The 23,158-nt window shown below is 37.6% G+C and overlaps 1 protein-coding gene across 1 annotated transcript in view; it reads left to right on the top strand.

The window, feature by feature from the left end:
- Positions 1 to 23,158, top strand: part of MnM (myomesin and myosin binding protein) — a 227,392-nt gene that overhangs the window by 88,317 nt on the left and 115,917 nt on the right. Inside the window, exon 4 of the mRNA XM_081743875.1 lies at positions 21,193 to 21,330. Coding sequence (XP_081600001.1) covers positions 21,193 to 21,330 — 138 coding nt within the window. The remainder of the gene's footprint in view (positions 1 to 21,192; positions 21,331 to 23,158) is intronic.

Here is a 23,158-nt window from a genome sequence, read left to right as displayed (position 1 = left end):
ATGTTGAACACTCCAATAAGTTATTTATATAGTGTTTGTGTGTTTTTCTAACGTTTGTGTGTGTGTTTTTTAAATTTTCATTACATACAGTGTGTTTTGAAAGTAATGGATCAGAATGGTATATATTTTTTTCAAGTACATTTTACGTTTGAGTGGCTGGAATGTAAATATATATCAATCTGTGATCCAGATTCATGGACTGATCGAGTATTGGTTGGCTAACGTGTATCTCCAATAATCAATTACCACTGAACTGTGGCACGAAAAGAGGTATTTTTTGTTATTATTATTTACTGTGAGCATTGTCTAGCGGTTGTGAACTATGTTCACTATCTTCACCAATTGATTAGTAGTTGATAAGGACAGAAAATTCAACCAGCCCTCTATTTTTTCCGGTGTGTTAATTCTTGTGTACGTAAACATTGAAATGAACAATGAACTTTCTTCGTTTGAGAGCTTCAGTCACCTAATATGTTTTATGCTGATCTATCCTTTTTTCCCTTTTATGTAATATTGTATAACACAGTGTTATAATCATAACTCGAATTTCCTCGCCCTCTTTACGCTCACACATTGGCTACATTTCGATGAAACCAGCTGTCCATCGAGGCTGGAATGGTTCTTTAAATACCCCCGTTTACTTCTGAACTGGGAAGTCATTCGGCAGTTCCTTGTAGAGGCTACGACCTTCCAGTTTGATTCCTGGCACTTACAGTTTATTGATGGTCAATGAAATTATCTTCGAGACTTGGAGACATCAAGAAGTCAGGGAAACAGAAGCAGTTATGGCCAACATAACTTCCTACTGAACCTCAATTCTCTCTCTTTCTCTAACCAACAAATTATCTTTCTTTCTCAAAGAATTCTGCCTACCATTCTAATTTTGTCTACAAAATCTTGCTGTTTACAGCACGAAAAATGCATAAGAGAATACACCGTCAGATCTTAATACATACTCTTCTGAGCAGAATCCCCAAACCTCTAACTGACAGTGTCTGGTTTGGTTTGGGTACAAAACCTGGCGGCAAAACCTCGCGGCCCAAAATCTCGCCGGGCCGAAACCTCACCTGGCCAAAACCTCGCCGCCGAAAACCTCGCGGGCCAAAATCTCGCCAGGCCAAAAGCTCGCTTGTCCAAAACATCGCTACCCATCGCTGCCCGATCAAATTTTCAACATAGAAGAGGTTCGCGTCTGGGATGTCTTTTGTAATTTCACTTTGACTGCACAACGAAGAGGAGGGGGAGATATATAAAAATAAATAAAACTTAATAACTCTTCAACCACGTGACCAATCTCGATCGAATTTGCCACACAGATCAGGTTACCGCCTGGGATGGTTTTTATCGTTTTACTTTGACGGGAAGGCGGAGGGGAAGTGGAAGACATATAGAAAAACATAAAAATGAAAGTGGCTGCGTTTGTGACTTAATAACTCTTGAACCACCCGACCGGTCTCGATCAAATTTTCAACATAGATGGGGTTTGAGCCTGGGGTGTTTTTTATTTCACTTTGACGGTGACCTTAGGAAATTCTAAATCGAATAATAATTATGAAAGTATGAAATAATATCTGAGTTTTACGTTCCATTATTATGTCCTGTAGGATCATAATGAAGGAAATGATGGAATGAAGAAAGTGGGAGAAAACTGGAATACCCAGAGAAAGCCCACACACACGATATTTTGTATATTAATATTATTATTATTATTATTATTATTATTATTATTATTATTATTATTATTATTATTGTTAATATGTAATTGCATATCATGAAGCACATTGGGTAAATTTTAAGTAAAGGTTTCATTCCGCAAGATTTTGCTCAAGCGAGGTTTTGGCCCGGCGAAATTTTGGACCGCGAGGTTTTGGCCATGCGAGATTTTGGGCGGCGAGGTTTTGGCCCGCGAGATTTTGGGCGGCGATGTTTCGGCCGCGAGATTTTGTCCGTATCCCGTCTGGTTTAAGTCGGAGAACTATATCGTCCTCTTCGAAACATCTCTGTGATTTCTCCAACTTTCACCACTTTATTATTGACTTCACAAATATATTGTAGTTATTGTAATTATGTAATTTAATCATTGGGGATGTGCTGAGAGTTATGGTACAATGGCAAAGAGAGAAGTGACGGAAGATGCTATATTTGATGAAGGGTATTAAAACACAAAACTCGTACGTGACAACGAAGAGATTAGGTGAAGACCGTAGTGCATGAAAGCTACTCGGTTCCGGCAAGTGATCTGCTAAAAATCGTAGAATACCTATGGTGATGATATGATTTAAAGATTTCGATTGAATATCGCATCAGAAACAAAAACTTTTGAGTAAATTTTATTCTATCTAAAGCTAACATATTTCATGATTATTATAACCTATCCTATCATGATATCTATCTATATATGATTCTTTATCAATTTCTCGGCAATCAAGATTTTTTTTTCTTTTTGTGTCTATCAAAGATTTTTGAACTAAAATCCGCATATCCTTTTCATGTGAATAACGTGGCGATAATAGACATCTAAATCCAGAAACACTATTGTTGAAATAATTTGGAATTAGCCTATTACAAATAACAATGTCCAAAGAGCTTTGTTAATACACATATCACAAAATAATTGGCAACTGGAGCAATTCTGAAGAAATGGGACAACATAAGACGAAACTTAAGGGTTTCTCGTTTCGTTTAGTGATAATGGTGTCTTGTCTCAAATCGCTATCTCGTTTCGTCTTGAATTTTCAGGCGATACGAAACTAATACAACTTAAAAATACTTACTGAAATGGAATTATATGAAGACTTTCAGTTTAAAGTCGCACGATTATGGTCGTTTGGCTAAGGGAAATGGATGATTAAGGTAAGCAAATGATGATGGAAGAATTGGTGGAATGAGAACGTGGGAGTAAATGGAGCACCCTGAGAAAACCCTACGGACACTACGTATGTCCACCACAAACTAACTTGTTGGGGATCGAACCAGGTACTTTACGCGCCAGAGCTAAGCTTTCAACCACTGAGCCCACTATAATAAAAATTCAATGGTGGGGTATTGGCAACATTCTGCTTAACATGCAGCAAGTCTCAAAAGTTATGGCGGAAGCAGCTGACGATTCGAGAAGACGGACTGTAAACGGATATTTAGGAGGCAATATTTTTCTCTCTCTTTGAGCTGCCTAACTTTGAGATCAATAATTTATTTTATGTTTTCTGAAATTTTGAAGTTTCCGTTTCTCATCAGTATTGATCCCACTTTTCAAATTTTTGAAACTATAGCAGAGATGTAAATTATACCTAAAATTTCTCTACTTAATTATCTAGTACTTTGGAAATACCACTTACTGGAATATTTTCTGTTGTTGGTATGTTTTCCGTTTTGAAAGAATAAGTCCAATTGAATCGTGATTTTATTGGATTAGACGACAAACTAAGTAAAGGAAATACCACTTCAGATACATTGGTTAGTTTATTAAATCAGCAAAGTACAGCCACGAAGATGTGAAAGAAGTCTATGAGAATGAAAGTCCATCCTATGAGATGGTACCCAAGTGGAAACGGCATTCCAAACATGACATATGAACACCGCGGATGCCTCTTAGTCTGGAAGACCATATTTCGCTGATGATGTCGCCTTGACGGAGAAAGTTGAGATCATAATGGAAGACAAGAGGATAACCATTGAAAGTGTTATGTGTGCAATTACGTATGAGTTACGGATCTGCCTGAAGTAACATTCACAACCAGCTGCATCTTCAGAAAGTGTCAGTGCCATGGGTGCCACGACTGCTCACACATTTCCAAAAGAGAAATCACGAGGACCTGCAAGAGAAATGTTGCATCGCTGTGAGTTGGATGAAGAAAACATTTTCAGCAGACCAATGACAATGGATGAAAGTTCGGTTTATCTTTGACGCAGAAACAAAGGAAATGATCAAACAATGGAAACATCCCTCCTTCCTACCTGTAAAAGGGCACGATTGCAGAAGTTTCCCGCCATGGTAATGCCCTCCGTTTTCTGAAACTATGAAGGAACTGTCATGACAGATTACCTAGCACATTGATAAACTTCTTTTTGCTACAGCCAATGAAGGCCAGCGCTCAACCAGATGTCTTTGCTCTACTGGGTGATGAGTCGCGAGCATATCGGCTCCCAATCGTCATCAAAATGTATGCCAAATCTCTAGTACAGTGTGCCACGAAAAGATGAAAAATGTGACCTGAACTTTTACCTACTGTACAAAGTTAATTGAATTTTTTATAAAATTTATTACAGTTACAGTGTTTTATATACCTAAACAAATGTCATTCTCTGGTGCTGTACTGACTATTTAAGATGATCCTTGTTTATTAGTTTGCATTCCGCGAATTTTCGTGTATTTAAAAATTAAATGTAAATTCTAACTCATTATGTCGGAGGTTAATTTATTCATTACTGAAACAGTTTTAATCTTGCCGATGCTGCTGCGATTTGTTGTTCTTTTGATACCGCATGCTCTGTTTACACCCTTTCGACTCTAACTCTACTGAGGTTAGCAAACAGTTTCCTGTCTTTTGCTATTTTATTACGATGTTTTTGTATTTGTCCCTTTTGTCAATTTCTTCTTGAATTTTAGTAAATTCTCCCTGTATTGTAAGACATAGTTTAAATAAATTGGTACGATATATATGTTACTTCTTTCAAAGAATATTTGTTCCACGTCTTACAACTATCTCAGTTCAGCTGTAATGTGATGTAGTCTGAATATTGATAGCTAATCAGTAGTTACTCTTGTTATTTTCTGTTACTGAACTACTTTATTTTCTCTAGTCTCAAGATAGACAAATTACTTGTACGGAATGTTCCCTCCACGAGTACAAGTAGAAGAAGGTTGAATCACAAACAGAGAAACAATTAAGCAAGAAAAAGAGAACAAAAATTAGTGCACGGGCAGTATAGTGATAATTATAATTATTTATCATACGGTTTCTTTTGATATAGTGATAAAATCTATCCAATTCCCAAATGCATCGTTTGTGGTGAAAAACTCAGCAATGCCATCGTGGTTCCCTGTAAATTTAAACAACATTCATCAACAAAACATTCTTTTATGAAAACAAAGATACCGATTATTTTCGTTCGTTGTTGGAGCAAAGAAAAAAATAGAACGTTCATGATAGCCATAGTGTGTTTCGAAAAAAAGTAGAGGAAGCTAGTTATAAAGTAGCCAAACTTAGGCCTATAGTAAAACAAAGAAACCATAGACAATAGTTAAATCAGTTATGTCTGCTTGCAAAGAATATTCCTGGTAAAAATAGTCCCGGGTTCAGAAGCTGCTACGGATTTTTTTTAAAGTCCTCTCTCTGCTGATATTATCAGTCGTCGAATTGATATGTCCTGTGTCATTGAAGACATTATGAAGAAGAAAGTAAATAACAGTCAAAGTTCTCACTTCAAATTGACGAGTCTGTAGTGTAAGGTGGGTTGCATACGGCAAGGGGATAAGAACAAGGCTGTTATGAAATAGAGGATCTGCCTATACAACAAAATCATGAAGCCATACGCCACAGTTTCGCCACTTTTACTCTGGCCGCTCCACCCAATAATATCGCAACATTTTGAGCCAACTTTCATGACGGAAACGAGAGTAGCCAATCAGACTCGTTGCTCTGACAGATGCTGGTATATATTGGCTTTATTAATAGGATGAAGATATATACGTCCTCTATTTCATAACGTCCTTATGTAAGAACCATTTTTAGACAAATTTATTTAACTGATTTAACATTGGTGATCAATGTTTATGTCATTTGCAATATCATGAATGTTTACATGCCGGTCTTGTTCAACTTTTGCCAGAATATCATGCATTTTTTCTCTAATTAGTCACCCACTGCGACGAGCATCTTGAACACTAAAATTTCTACAACAGACGCGACTGTTTTACTTATTTTTGTGTCTATGTTTCCTATTTCAAGTGCCTAAATATCCACAGACTACCTTGAGATGACCCATAGGGACTCGTGATGGCCTATTGGTATTGAGCACTTATATCTATTTCCAAAAATGGGAGGTTTATCTCAGGTTAATTGAGTTCCTGGCGGACGACATTGTGAGAGTGAGTGAGAGAGAGAGAGAGCTGAGAGAAAAAGAGAGAGAGAAAGAGAGGGAGAGAGAGAGAGAGTTTCTTACTCAAACCTGTGAGCATCACACCCGCAGTTGTCGATTTCGGGTGCATAACTCTTTCTGAAGCATCAGATGATAGCACAGAGAGGTAAAAAAATGCATACAGAGGAATGATGTAAAGATCAAGTGCTTTGCAGTATCTAATCCTTATTCTCCATTTGGAGATTCACGTGGCGGTATTAACATCGATGCATGCTTGCATACGAAGACGCACATTTATACACGCATCTCGGCACATTTGAAAGGGAATGTTGTTGATTTCCTCGTGATTCGCGCCGTCATTTCTGCAACACTATTTATGGGTCTTGCATATACCTTGTCCTTCAAATGTCCCCATAGGAAGAAGTCGGGAAGGGTGAGGTCTGGCGACCATGCGATTTTTCTCTACCGCCCGCAGGTACCACTCACAAAACTCGATACGGCGATCGGGATCGTCCTTATTGAGGGCGTGCAGCAGGCGAGGATGATACGGGCGCAATCTCAGATCCTTGAGAACCCTGGTAATCGATTACTTCTCGATATTCAGTGTACAAGACAACCGTCGAATCGAGTTTTACATCTGCGGTGACCTTGAAAGTTCCGCCTGTATTCGAGCTGCGTTTGCGGGATTGTTGACGGACCTAGGCCTACCCAGCCTCTTACACTACCAGTGGTATCGAAGGCTTTGTTTACCCTTTTTATTGTCTTCCACTGTGGCTCAGCATCACCGTAACGTTGTATATATATACCCATATTTGATTCTTAAAGTACTAACCTAAATTAGTAAAAGTACTAAACCTAAGTGGTAGACATCAACGTGTATATGAGTTAGAGGAGTCTCTAAAGATAACACTGTCATGTGGAAAATCTTATTTGTACCTTCTTCTCGACCTTGTATAAGTTTTCCTCGATGGTCTAGTGGCTAGTGCGTTTTCCTATAGTGCACGTGATTTCGAGTTTGATTCCCGGCTGGAGAGTTTAAAAATTTAATTTCACGATCATTTACTTTTATTTAATATCCGTCTTCTTTAGTATATAAGGAATAATTGTGAGAAGTAAAACTAAAAACTTCCATTTGTTTCGAACTTCTACTATACGAAGGTGGATGCCATAAAAAAAAAAAGGACTGAAAGTGCGCTTCGATTCCTAGGCGTAGTAGAGAGTTCTTCTGCTAGGTAGATCTAATAGAGACCTTCTTCGCGGCGTCTGCGAAGAAGAAGATGCTTGATTGTAGTGTTTTCCTTAACTGTTCTCGTTTTCCGTCTGCGAAATCGTTGTGAGAAATTTAAATTAACAAAAACTATGTTAGAAAATTTCCTTCTTGTTTTCGACGGAAGCTTACTAAATGTTTCAACAGATTTTCAAAAAGTGTGTTATGAGCGCACACAAAGTTTTCGAGTGTTTTGAGGGGTTCAAACATGATTGAGATCAATGTTGATGATCGTGCTCATTCTGGGCGCTGTTTATCATCTCAAAACGACGAAAAAATTGAAAAAAACATAAAAAAAATCAACGAGGATAGTTGTTTCACGATGGATTTGCAAAAGAGGCACGTGTCGTTAAGTTTGTTCCTTGTCTGCTTACACAGGATCTGGATATTTGGGCTCTCCCGAGTAGGCTATTCTTCCCTACCCTCCGTATTTGCCAGGCCTAGCCCCGTCAGATTTTCTTCTATTTCCAAGAATGAAAAATCTAAAAAGAGGCGTTTTAATTATGTAGAGGGTGTAAAAATGTTCAGCAGGGGGATTAAGGTTGAAGAGTTCCAGAGATACTTCAAACAGTGAGAAAGAAGATTGGAGAATTGCATCGCATCTAATGGAGATTAGTTTGAAGGAAACTGAAAATATTTTGTAAAAAAATATTCTCGGTAAAAATATTCAAATTATTTTTTAGAAGTCCAGTTTTTTTTGGTTTCCCCTTCGTATGTTGGACTGAGGTCGACTGGGAATCTTTGATTCTTATGCTTCAAAAAATCGCAATTTTCTTCAGAATATAGATGTTGTTCTTTCATTTGCTTCTTGGACTGCATATGTGAATGCATCTCTCTTTGTCATCATTTGAATTTCCCTCCCTCTTCTGTCTCTCTGTCTCTCTCTCTCTCTCTCTCTCTCTCTGTGTGTGTGTGTGTGTGTGAATGTCATGCGCCACTAACTCACTTGATCTGGGATCAAATTTCCGACTCATGGAACCAGAAGGGAGCACCGTACCAACAAGCCACCTTAATTTCCTATAGGTTTATCGTTAGAAGGCTGCAGATATTTAGGCATTTCAAACAGGTTTTGGGCGGCGAAGATTCGATCAGGTGATATTTTGTTCGAATACTGTAATTCTTACTCCGCTAGTTAAAGTAACTTGCTCTCTTTTTTTATTGCATATTCGGGTATTACTATATTTGTTGTCAATCTGTTACACGATAGACGTATTGCTATCGTCGTCTGTGACTTATCTCCAATTTTGGAGAATTTGAGTTTTTGAAGCCATTAGAATCACTATAGGATGGCGCATAATCTGGTTAAACGACAAATGGCTCTGTTATTTGCTCAAAGTAATGCCGCGTATAATGAGGCTGAAACTAGTTTTTAAACAGTTTTTTTGTCTCTTTTGTAAAATTGGTGAAATGTTGCTTACGCGGTATTGAAACTCAGACGACGGTATGTAACTTTTGAATTTTGTGACTTCCTAATGGACGATCGTATATCGTATTCAGTTATAACTTATGAATGATTATTTCTTTCTTGTGCGCAGTAGGGCCTACAAGTGCACCGTAGTCTAGTAGTTAGAGCATTGGATTTATGCCCGCGTGGTTCCGGGTTCGATTCCAGGCCGGTGTTTCCCTAATTTTCGACATCGTGAGGCAAACTGGGGAGTCACGTGAATAAAAGACGTGATGGCCACTGGGTCTAGAAAGCTCCCGACACGCCGGTTAGTGACAGAGTGACGCAGCGCGCTGATCACGTGTTCGTCGTTAGACTGGACATCGTTCAGCCGGTTGCTGACAGATGGCGTTGGAGAGGCTCTGGCTCTCAGATGGGCTGTTACACCAAGTGGTTTTGTTCATACGAAGTATGTAGTGAAATATTACATTATTCACATAAAGAGTTACAATGTTTTTGATATATGGCACTCATTGGAGAACACGCTTCAAAGAACAGATTAATGTCAGAATGGAGAAATGTTTAGTGCATCATCTCCACGGCAAAAGCACGTTTCAGTACTACATACTCTTACAAAGTGTCTTCAGCAGCTTGAAATATAATATATCAGTTCGATTGGATCCGTCCAAGTGTTTGTAATAGCAGAAAAAGTACTGGATCCAACCTAATGGAGTTATAGAAGTTATGGGTGCAGATGTGAGTGGCTGTACAAAATTAGGCTTAAAACACATATATTCACTGAAACAGACATATATATCCCTCTGGACTTCTAGTGCCGATTTTTAGGTACTAAAAATTCTATATTATTCGATTTTAAAAAGTTTATTTCATTTTCATTTTGTTTCTTCAAGTCTAGGGACATTCTAGAACACGTTACGTACGGCTTCACGTCTTTCTGCATCGATACATAGGGGGTGATGACGTCATAACTGCAAAAATATTTTTTGTTACGCCTATATTAGTTTTTGGCACGCTTAGTTTTGTACGTAGATGATTGAAATTTTGCACAAACATTCAGTTCACCGAGTAGTATTTTTAGATTTTTTTTAGGATCTCTGCGTTACCACAGGAGGGGTCCAGACGAGCAAAAAAGTAAAGAAAAAGGATATTTTAACCAAAAAGACCCTTTTCTCGCGATTTTCCCGCCTCAGATATATGATAGAGACATGTGAATGGTGAATGGTTGAAAGGATGTTCTATTCTAAAGAGAATGAGGTACAAAACATGGCCTTAGGATAAATAAGTATGTCTCAGGAGTTGTTTTAACTGAAATCAGGGTCTTTTCCGGTAATCGTGGGCATTGTATGGATCACTGGTAAATATTTTTCCCGCCCTTATTATTCAAGATAGAAGTTTGAAATGTTGTACACACATTTAGTATATCTCTTAGTACTTTTCAGTTGATTTTCAGATCTCTACGTTAACACAGGGGGTCCAGAGGGGCTCAAAATTAAAAAAAAAATCAGAGAAAAATACTGATTTCTCTCAAAATTTCCCGTCTCAGGAACATGATATGGAAATGTGATGATGCCGTTTGAAAGGATTTTCTATTGTGAAGGGAACGAGGTATAAACTATGATCCTATGAGAAATAGGGATGATGCTGTAACCGGTTCACTGAAAGTCTACAATTTATGTTTAAAAAGCCGGAATTTAAAAGGATTAACCGAAACTGACGTTGAATAGATTTTGAGAAGTTACACTAACTCACACACAACTAAATAAGTAGCATAAACGGTAATACGAATTCCTTCCAACCAACGAGGAAAGCACTTTTGGAGCGAAAGGCACAAGCGAAGAGCACCACACCACGTCTCACAGCAGGGTAAAATAATAATAATAATAATAATAATAATAATAATAATAATAATAATAATAATAATAATAATAATAATAATAATAATAATAATAAATATTGAGTTTCATTGGAAGATGAAGCGACTCTGGCTTGTCGTGTACACAGAAATTAATAAGGGAAGCTTATCGCTTCGCATATTTTGGAGCTCTTCCATATTTCTCCCTCTCTATATGAATCTGTCCTGTGTAAAAGAGAAATAAAATTTTCGAATATACTGCATGTCCTCTAGTATTTTAATAAGATAAAGTACCCCGATTAACATTTTTATCTATAGATGAATAATGCTATAAATTTCAGGGCTATAACTGATACCTATTAGCGATGGTCAATCGAGTGGTGGGCACAAAAACCGTTTTTCCAGTTTCCGTTTTTTTAAGGAAAACCGAAACCGGTTTTGAAAATTTTCAAAAAACTTGTTTTTCTCCGAAAGTGGAATCGGTTTTCTAGAAAACCTGTTAGGTTTTTCATCGAAACCGGGTTCAGTTTTTCCAAACTTGGTTCTATTTCTGACCAGAATAGTGTTTCGTTGTTCTCCGATTCCGTTTGCACAGAAATAGTTTTATGTGTTTTCCAAAGCAGTTTTGGGTTTTTAGTTTTTACTTAAACCAGTTCGATTTTTGTATGCCCATCCTTGTTACTGCTTTTCGGATGCAGTAAACAGATGCGGTTTTCGGAGAACAACGAAACTCTACTCTGGTGAGAAACCAAACCGAGTATTGGAGAAAGCCGAAACCAGTTTCGGTGAAAACCGAACCGATTTTGCAGAAAACCGAAAGTGGTTTGGATGAAAAAACGGAACCATTTTTTGGAGAAAACTGAAATCTCGGTTTTCCGTATTTCGCTTTTTCTAGAAACCTGTTTCCGGTTTTTGTACAAAAACCGGTGTTGCCCATCCATAGTTCAATCATAGGAAAGCCATGGGTTCTCTTGTTACGGTAGAGGTGTTGGGCAGCCAATTCTTTATCTAGATCGTAAGTAACAGAAATCTGGCAAGCTGGAAACCAAGTTTCGAGTTTGTGCATAACAGTAGTATCTAGCTTAGTGCTCAACTGTTGGATCCCCAAGTAAAAGCATATGTTGTCGTGGGTTCAAATCCTGTTGAAAAAGCAGGCATTGTTTTCTTATCTAAAGGAAGATATTTCTATAAAATCCCTATAACATATATAAATGAAATGAAATAATTTAGTTTTAGGTCCCACAGTTAGTTTTAGGTGCCATGTAGACTAAAGGAGGCGGTGATGATGAGAACGAAAGAAATGGTGGAATGAAGAAAGTGAGAGAACCCAGAGAAAATCCAATGAATCTAGCGGACATTTCCCCCTCCATCCGCTCTCATGCAACTTGAATGATGCACTACACACAAAATGTAATGTTTCTCTTATTACCATTCGCAACTACTGTTACTATTTCACGTCGCTTCGGAGCAATTCTAAGGGCTAAAGGTATTTCAGTGCCAAATTAATCTGGTAAGTTCCAATTTTTAGGGGTTTTCATTGAGGATATGTCTATCTTAATGTGATACATGTATATATTTCTCATAATATCTTGTTTGAAGGAGGAATAAATCCCCGGAACGCCTTTTGCGTATTCCAAGTATAGTTTTAGTGAGTTTGCATATGAAAATATTTATGTTCCACATACAAGTAAGTTTTTTTTAATACCCAAGGTGTGAACAGTAAAAAGTGATTTAGAAAACAATCAGACTTTCTTCCAGAAAATCTTATCCGGGTATGTAAAATAAATTTTGTACTGTTAGGAGGTTGATAAAAGTGGCTTATGAACACATTATTAGGTCTCAAAATACGTAACAAGCTTCTTTTTACTTTTTTCCTTTATTTCTTCATTTGGAAAGTGTATAGTTGGTATAAAGGTAACCAAGAAAGTTCTGTCGCTTTTTGTTGAGGTCTGTGTTCCATTGGCTCTCACACCGTGAGTTGAACGTGACTGGAGATAAGACGAAGGTCAGTGGTTGATGTGGTTTAATCCAACATACTACCTTGTTGTGGCAGTTCAGTTACACCGTGAACTTGCTTAAGGACAGAGTGAACATGGGACCTCGACAGAGCGTCATAAAGGCGTGTATGTTGTACGAGTTCAAACTGGGGTCAAACGCCACTTCAAGATATGCCAGGCCTTTGGTGAGGGTGTCGTGACTACGTGGACAGTCAGCGGTGGTTTAACAAGTTTAAGGACGGAGACAAAACACTCGAAGACTCAACTCATCACGTGCGGGAAGGCCAACACATGTTCAAAATGAAGATTTTCAGGCAGCAATTGAGGCGAACAGTAGCCAGACATGTGAGGAACTGGAACTACAATTCAGTGTGAGTGGAGAAACCATTTCGCAGCACCCCATCAACTTGGGAAGTACTGCAAGTTGGGTCGATGGGTCCCACATGATTTGACTCCGGGCCAGAAGACAACGCCAGCAGCCACCTGTGTTCTGTTGCTGTCTCCTCTCAGAAGGAGCCATTTCTGGATAGGTTGTAGACATGTGATTAGAAATGGGTTCTGTACGAAACTCCACGGCGCCGAGATCATTGGTTAGCATCCCATGAACCGGTTCCAAAACAGCCGAAACCAGCACTTCACTAGAAGAAGACCCTTCTGTTTGGTGGACTTCTCGCGGCATCGTGCATCAGGAACTGCTAACAGCTGGTCAGAACATCAAGCCAACTCTGTACTGTCAGCAGTTGAGCCGTGTTCAAGAAAAACTCAAAACTCTGGAGCCAGCACTTCTGCAACGCAAGGGGTCCTCCAGTTACAGAACAACCGTCAGGCCCCACGTAACTAGGATGACCCGGAACACCATTGAACGCCTTGGATGGGAAACACTATTGCATCCGCCATACTCCCCGTATATAGCACCGTCCGATTATCACCTGTTCCATTCCTTGAACAACCATCTTAGAGGACACCAGTTCAAATCCCTAGTAGAGGTGCAAAATGCACTTGATACCTTCTTCGCTTCACGGTCCAGCAAATTCTACATCGATGAAATCCATGGCCTTCCAGAACGTTGACAGAAAGTCGTCCATACTTGATGGGGACAATTTAGGATTTAGATTTCTGGGCTTTAGTCAATTATGGCCATTTGGCTCATCAAGTTTGAGGGATGACGTCCCTCGGGGAGCACACTATCAGCCGAAAGGAAAGGAAGAAAGATTGGGGAGGGAAAGAAGCGACCTGGGACCTGTAAGTTAGATACCACCCCGGCATTTGCAATGAGGAAATCCCAGGATAACCTCATTCAGGGTGGTATAAACATCCCTAGGAGTGTGTGTTACTATTTGTAGATAGATCCAGTCAGGGCAGATACAAATTGTAAATAATATGTGTGTGACTCCGTTTGATGCAAGGTTACTTGTGTAAGCATGGGAGCCTGAGTGAGCACTGATAGATCAGTACTAAAAATTTTCGTGATAATGACAGACTTATTACCAATCAAAAGATTATTATCTCGTGGGTCCACAAAAGGAAGGTAATATGATGAGTAAATTTCTGTAGAGACTTAAAAGAAAAAAAACTTTGAGACTCTTGAATTTCGAATTCAGTAAGTTCAAAATAAACCAAACAATCTTCGTATGCAGATCTGTATAATAACCAAAATACAACAAACACGTCCGATGTATAGATCTGCATCGGGCTTCCTTCCTTGTGTTACCTCCTTGTAAGTACGCAAGAAATTACTCATTAGTTACCATAATGATAACCTGGAACCACGGAAACGAGTATTTTCACCAACAGATTACAAAATATTACAGGCCGTATACTAATTACGGGACGCTTCACCGTCACCACAAGCTGCTGACCACCTGCAAAGAATTAAAATACACAATATTACATCACGTATTTTAGTGTACTTACCATAATCGAGTTTCAGTACCCTTGAAGTGGGAACTGAAATTGTTGAAAAGTTGCAGGACAATACTTTCCATTGATAACCGATTTTATTTAATAATAAGAACTTTTAACTTCACTTCATACACACTGTACACTGATAGGATGCTGACTATGAGAAAAAAAGTGAAAATTTAGAATATAACTCTTGTTAAGTTTTTCTTTCATTTCTAAATATTTACTGCAATATTTTTATTCTACGTCGGCGCACATTCTCTTCTGGTTGTCTTGAATCTTCCCCGCTCTCTTTCTTCATTTAAGAGAGGCCCTGAGTTCGGTATCCGGAGCTCTTCCCTGCAGCTACTATTCTCTTGTAGTTGGTCTCTGATGACGTACCGCTTCCAGTTTTACGTCACAGTAGTGGTAGTAGTTCACTAGTTTTGACCATAGTCAAGAGTTACTATCAAAGAGTTCTTAGGCACTCTTCTTGCACGTTCATTTCACACATTGGAGTGTTGCTTTTATCACTATCAACTGTGTTGGAGCAGTTTAATGTAATGCAATATAACACGTGATGTGCGCTGATTTGTCACTGGTGCATTTTTTTTATAGCTAGGTACTAATCACTTGCACCATAACCAATTGAAGCTTGAGTTACACTATTTGTTCACACACGAGTTGCAGTTAATCACACCTATCCCGCACTGATATACTATGTGGAGTTTAAATATTCGGTTGACACCTACATAGCTCGCGGTTTCTCTTCTAATTTAAGTATTCAATAGGAAGTAGTTATAAAGGTTTTGTAAGTTGTCGGAAAAGTAGCATTGGCTAGCTACCATTATCACTGATATAGTTGTCTATAATACTGAGTTATTTTATTGCTGACAAAAATTGACGTAGAGAAAACGTCAATCCTTCCTAAGCAGGACCCGAAGTGACGCATGACCTCCCAGCGTTCAGAGATAATACCCCTGTCGATAGGGACTATTTCCTGAAACTCTTTTTCTGGCTGTATGCTCCCTTATGTCCAACCGTCATCGGTGTCCCATGCAAGTACTGTTTTTGATAAATGAGGTCAGCGCTAAATTTACAATTACTGTTTACAATTACTGTATACAGTTTGGTGTTTTATATTTTAAATAGAATTAGCAGGAAGCTACAACTTTCCACTATTCAAATGATATAACACATTCTATATATAATAATTTAACATATAATATTATAAAAAAGAAGGATGCCGCAACTTTTTGCTGATTCCCCCCTTTCGTATATACCCCCTGATAGGTGTATAAGCCTATAGGTAAAAGTTTGCAACCCCTAGACTGCGTTAATGCAGCCGAAATATGTCAATATTGAATGAAAAGAACTTGGAAAACATATTTAAACAAATTGTTACATTATAAATAACTACACAAACCTTTTCTACTTATAAAAAACTCGAAGGTGTGACATAAAGTGTGACACATAATAAGTGTTTGGGGGTTGTTTTAGCAATTATCTTCCACTGTTTACCTGAGTAACAGATAGTAATGGCTTCTTTGCAGTCGATTGTAAACTTCGGGTCACGGAGTCTTTCTGCAATTAGTACATCATTGTGGTGCAATGTAGAGATACTTTGATATACGAGAACATGAAAACACGATTTACAAATAGTAAAAGTAAGTTTCGTTATGTCCAGGAACTTTTGTCATTTAAATACACTTTAATTAAACATTTGCTAAACTTACAATTTGAAATTAGTACTCCTCCGCCAAAACTGAAGGGCATCTACAGTTAGGTTTGTTTTCGTAGGAAGCATTTGAGGTGAGGAGCGGGGAGTCAAGTGTGAAAATGGGTCAATTGAAAGTTTTCATATCTCATTGTATCGTAGTTTCCGCACTTGAATGGTAGGTTTAATGCAATGGAACTCACTGGCGATAGCAAGTCTTTCGTTGCAATGGGTCTTACTCTGTACTATTGTACTAGGCTGGAGACTAGTACTGTTTGGCCTTCCTAGTACTAGTAGTTCGCGATGAAACATTTCTGGAGTCGGTTTGAAATTCCAGTTAGCAACATTGGAAAGTTCAAACTCAGATGTCCAAGAATGCTATGCTGTGTCCTGTGTCGTCTCAGCCAACACAAAGATGTTCAGTAAAAAAAGCTCTTGAGATTCCTGTATCCCAATCCTATCAATTGCGTTCTTTTTAATATTTAATAAATTAGATAGTTCTGATACGCTGACTTACCATATTCGATGAATATATATAATGAATTATACATGCACCCGGGAACACTGCTACTATCAGGAATGAGTTACCAGCTCTACAGCGGATGCTGGGAGTATCCCCTGTTTTGATTCAAACACTGGTTCACACGTTTCATCAGGTTGGCAGCAACTTTACGAAGATTAGAAGTGTTAATGTTCTCAATGGTACTGCGAATGTTCGTTTCCAGGTTTGAATAATTCGAGAATTGTTCTTGTATATCTCTTGCTTCAAATAGCCCCATAGAAATGAATAGGAGTGTTGCCGGGTGCATGTAAGTAAAAATTTTATCATGATAATTTCAAAGTTTGTTTTTCATTATTTTCAGGAATTGTATAATGTAGACAGATCCTTATCACACCTTTGATGCACTGAAACATCAGCAGGGTTGTCAATTCAGGGTGTTAATTTATAAAAAATACGATTTCCCTAGTTCCCCCTTACAGAGGCTTCATCCGATTAGTTATCGGTGGAAATAAAAAATTCTTTTTTCTGCTCCATAGCTTCCAAGCTACTCCAACTAAACAAACTGAGAATTAACGACAGAACATCCATACATATGAGTCAATTTACATGTTTTGCAAAAAAAAAAAAAAACAAAAAAAAAACATTCGGTTACATCTGGCAACACTGGATGTTTCCTAGTGTACTTCAATCGTTGCTTCCTAGTTAAAAAATATATGCATGAACAAGGCTTCATTTTGGTATAACCATTATTTGTGTATCACTTCAGGTTCAAAAGTTCTACTATCCCAAACTCCGGGTTGCATTGTATATTGGACACCCTGTAGAATAATGATAACCCGAAAACATATTAATAAAAAATAAAAATCACCATTTTGATAGGCAAATAATTTCGTAGGGTTAAAATTAAAATTTGCATATCAAAATGTAAATTAGTACAGCACAGGAATTTGTATACAGTGGCTGGCCTGAAAAAGAGTTTTACAATTTTTCGACGGAGTATCCCCACCGGGAATCAAAACTGGGACTGATCGCACCGAAAGCGAGAGCGTTAGTGACTACGCTATGCGGGGCCACTTGATGGGTCCTATTTTTGAACTTCCAGGCACGTCTTAGATGACATACCGAAGTTTGAAAAATGAAATGAAATCTTTGAGTTTTACGTCCCACGGTTATGCTAAAGGAGACGGTGATTATGAGAAATGAATGAAATGATGGAATGAAGAAAGTGGGAGGAAACGGGAACACCCCGAAAAAAACCAGGAGCACGGTGTTTGTCCACCACAAAGTCCACACGGCACGAGCTGGGATCGAACTCGGGACCCCAAGCACCGGAGGTGAACGCTCTACCACTGAGCCACCGCGCTCCCCTATATCGAGATTTGAATGTGGTGGGTGAAAAAGGAACAGAACTTTCTTGGTTACCTTTATAGTATTAGTTTGGAAAGGAGATAAGTGTTCACCTATTGAACGAAAAAAGCTTTTACATTCTAAACATTTGCAACTTTCAAGAGGAAGTGAAATATTTCATTCTCTTCGTGAATTAAGTATTTTTTTATCTTTATATTGGAATTTAAAAAAAATAGATGTTCCAAATTACTGTTTGGGTTTTCTAGCGGTAAACGCCAAGAGCCAGATACACATTTCAATTTGCTGTCTTCGTGAAATACGTGTGATGTATTTGCTTCTTTCTTTCCTCATGATATAAACAAGGAGATCCTTCAATATCTTTCAATCGCTCGTGGTTCGCCTGAAGGTGAAACGTTGCATCTTAAAAAATGACTTTAGACACGAGGTTTAAGCGTACTTGTTTTCTTTCTATTGTCTCGGCGGAAAGAATATTCTCTTTCTTTCGTGTTCCATCAGCATTTCACAGCGAATAAAGATATGAATATAATTTTAATTTTAATTTGTTTTTAAACTATGAGAAAGACTTAGTCGAAGCTAACATTCATGTAAAAACTAACTAACTACCTAACTCTATCGCCTATGGAACCCGAATGTTCAATGCCCCGTTCACAAAACCTCTCCACTGATATCTCTTAGCTAACTAGATCCACTTTCTACAGGCTCTCCAATATACAATGCACTGGCTCAGTGGTAGAGCGTTCACCTCCGGTGCTTGGGGTCGCTGGGTCAATCCTAGCTCGCGCCGTGTGGACTTTGTGGTGGACAAACACCGTGCTCATGGGTTTTCTCGGGGTTCTCCCGTTTCCTCCCACTTTCTTCATTTCACTCATCTCTCATCATCACCATCTCCTTTAACCTAACCGGCATAACCGTGGACGTAAAACTTAAAGATTTTATTTTCTGTTACCAAACTCTTAACTTGCGTATACTCGATATTACTCTGCTTTTTCTATGGCGAACTGTGACATAGTTGTGATTATATTAGGCTGATTGGTTGATTAATTAATTAAAGTTTCATATCCCTTTCCAACACTATTTTAATACAGGAGAGGACTTCCATTAAACTGCAATGCGAAACATTATTAGAGTTTTTATTCGAGATAAGCACTTTCCCCCCGGAAAAGAATTGTATCATACACGCTAATTATAATAGGAACAACGTATATTCATTCATTTTCACTAAAGTTATGAATTTACCATTTCAAAATAAATAACAAGTAACAAATATTCTACTTGTTAAGAAAACCTTTCGGAAAGATTTTATGTTACAAATCAGAGGATAACAGTTTGTTAATTAGAATTTAACGTCTTCTTCAGCAGTGAGCCTATTTGAGACGTGGACTCACAACTCTACGTGGGATCCAAAAAACATGAGCTCCTACCGAGAATTGAACACTGCTCTCCCATGTTTGATAGAATAATCGTAGAATAGTGAAATAACTAACACCTTCTATTCAGCTATTGCTTTTTACATTTACAATTTGTATAATATTGTTTCATAGTCGAACTTGAAAGGAAAGGAGTTGCCAAGGGTTATACAAAGACTTCTTCTGAGCCTTCGGGTTAAGTTAGGAATAAGGAAGACTTGATCTTTTCTGCGGCTTTGAACACACGAACTCATGGTTAGCAAACCATTCACCGAAATCACTAGACTACTTCTTAAGTTACTTCAAATCTACTTTTGATTTTGTGTAAAGTGCTTCTAAGTTCGATTTATAATGAGTTGCGACTCATTTGCTTCGAATAATTGGAAGTTCCATCACTTAGAATGTATATATTTTTCGTACAATTCACATTTCCTTTTGTCACATTATCTTATGTAAAACAAGTTGAATTTTTCAAATGATGGGGGTTTGAATGATCGTTAATAGTAATGAAATAATAATAGAATTGCAATAGGAATTACCTAAACAATAAAATTTAATGATGAAAATTAATGAACTCAACTAATGGTCGTCTCTTCATACAGGCTTTAGTATCTGATCTAGTTCTAAAAAAACAAACAAACAAACAAAAAAAGGTTTTGAACTAGTTAACAGTTTTGAACAACATTAAATAAGTGCCAGCATAGGTAAGTAGTTAGCGTCTTGGATATCAACGTAGATTACTGCAGGTTCGAATTTTTAATATGTTTCAATTTCAATCCATATTCAGTGTGATAAGCAAGATCATCTTCTATGGAGAAAGAAAGGAAGTTGGAATAACGGGAATTAGGGTAGGATCTTGAATAGAGGCAAAAATTTACTAACCTGTTTCCTTTATTTATTCCACATTTGATATTTTCAGTTAGTTTTACCCATTTTATATATTATATTATCAGTTTTCTTTCTTCTCACATGCAGTATGTAGTGAAATAATACACACACAATGAATTATAATGTCTTTGATATGTGGCACTCATTGTGCAACATGCTACAAACAATATTAAATTCAAAACATTCACGTGCATCAATTGCACAGCAAAAGCCTGTTTCAGCACTCCACAGGCTTACCAACTACTTGAAAAATTACGTGTAAGTTTTTTTTTTTTTTTTTTTTTGCAATTTTTCAGGCGTTGTGATGCCAGCAAAAGTACGACCTAATGGTGTTATAGCAGTCATGTTGGGATTACTTTTGCTAGTGACTGTACAAGCAAGATAATAGTATTGAATGTGTTCGTAAACTGAAATTTTACTTTTAGATCAACAGAGAATAAAAGCAATGAATTCAAATTCCTTCTTGGCTAAATGGTTTGCGTACGTGCTTTCGGTGCGGGAAACTCGGGTGTAATTATTGGTTTAGGTCATGTGGTTCGGATTTCATGTTAAGCTTTATGCTACGATTCATATAGGCTCGGTGCTGAACGGACGCTGACCTACCAGCAATGAATTCAGCTGGTTTTCCATGAAAGATTAAATATTTCTTGTTATATAGCTTTGGAGACGTTTACCAAAGAATACTGAAGAAAGTTAATGAATATTGTTGAAAAGTTATGAATATAGTTGAAGTTGTTGGTATAATAATTTTTAATTGTTGTTGACAAATATTTAAAATAAATTTCTCATGATACAATATCTGTGACCTTCTTGTTTATGTTCCTATTCCAGAGCGACCTCTTCCTCCTGGTAAACCAGAAGTTGTTCCATACACTCCAAGTATATTTGAAGAATATCCTCAAAAGCAACAAGACGTTGTTACGTTGCGGTGGGATCCTCCGGTTAGTGATGGTGGCTCACCGATTACAGGTATATTTTTCAGCAATAGCAGAGACTTTCAGCATGTTGTACAGTTGGAAGAAACAAAAATTTTGCATGTTTGTATTCAGTTGTTAGTTTGACACAACGAACATTTAGCATGTTTGTATTCAGTTGGAATCTTGATTATACAAAGATTTTGTGACCAATATTCTATTTCTGAAATTTTGTCATAATTTATATGAACTTTCCAGGACACACTATTCCTTGGATTTCCCTGTACTGTTCGGAAGCTGTCTTGTAAAAGGGCATTAGGTACAAGTTAGGCGAACAAACTTCATATCCGAGAAGGTTAGACAACGTGAAAATCTGTGGATTAATACAAACACTCTATATTTCATACGATTTAACACGTTAAGTGCCACGTCAGACCACGTTGGTCTCACATAAAATATTTCCTTATGGCCACGTGGTGCCTGTTTGTTTCACACAACCTCTTGTTAGTTTATGACCTGTGGTGACTCACTGATCTCCTTTTTACATTAAAACCTATTGCAGTGTATAATAGTCGTTCTAGTAGTACGAGAACAAGCCTTGGCCTGCGGAATTTTGAGTCCAACATGGTCTGTACTACTGGAATAGATAGTGGCGATGCAGTATCATGATTGTCATTTTTTTCTTAGTACGAGTAGTGTGCTTAGATTTCTTTTTGTCTAGCTGCATGTCTTCATCACTACCCTTCCGTGAATGGTGATATTTATCAGAAGTATACACAACACATCACAAAACAATGATTCGTTTTCACTATTGCTTTCTTCATCGGATAACATTTCCTGCCAGATTTCACGTATCCATTTTTCTTCTTCAAAAGCACCCACCATTTCGAAGAAAAGTAAAAATTGTAGCACAGTAGCTTGTTTGCACTATTATTTTACAAACCACATTATCCAAAGGTCTAAGTGTTATTCAGGTCACTCAAAGCTGAGGCGAGACAATCGCGTGGAGTAAAAATACAACAAAACGTCCAGAAGTTACTGCTATATTATACTCGTTACTAACTTATGCATTCACATTTTCCCAGTAAAATTCGGACACAATTGACTAAAATTTGCGTCCGTGACATGTTGACTCATGTGGCCACTAAATATTGCGGGAGGCGGTCTATTTAGGGTTGCATGAGACCAATGTGTCACCACAAGGAAGTATCAGTACTACATAGTACCGACAGTACAGAATTACCTAAAATGAATAAATTATTACTAGAAGGACGGATAGAAACCAAAAATGAAGCAAACACATTTTGGCCATACGGAGATATTTTTGTTGCGACATAGGTGGCATTTAACATGTTAAACGTGACTATCCATCTTTCTTCTAAAAGATTTGCTGTTGATAACTGTAGATACATATATATTAATGAGGTTCAAAGATTTGAAGAAGATAAAGGAAATTATATCAAGGCGTCTATTGTCCGCAAGTCATTCGGCTTGCACGGGAGACAAGCTAGAAGTACGCAGAATGATGGTTCGAAATCCAGCAAAAATACATTAACTGACTTCAAAAAGAGCTCTAGAAAAACGGAAAAATTATTCATTATCATGAACTATAAAATATTTTGAAGTTTAGACCAAGGCGAACAAATTAATGTGTAATATGAAATGTAGTTTCAATGCTAATTTTATGAAATATTAATTTGTTTCAATTCGTATAGACATGAAAAGTTCCATAGATAATAATAAATTATTTTCTGCTTTTTATAGTGTTTATGAAGTCAGTTAACATTTTTTTCGAAAATCACTATTTTCTGTTATTTAGTGTTTTTTCGACGTTCGTTATTTTTCTTTTAACTTTGTTTAATTTTTCCACGTTTTCGTTACCC

Source organism: Thermobia domestica, chromosome 17, assembly GCF_964235325.1.
Source record: "Thermobia domestica chromosome 17, izTheDome1.hap1.1, whole genome shotgun sequence".
NCBI lineage: Eukaryota > Metazoa > Arthropoda > Insecta > Zygentoma > Lepismatidae > Thermobia > Thermobia domestica.
This window is presented reverse-complemented; position numbering and strand designations above follow the sequence as displayed.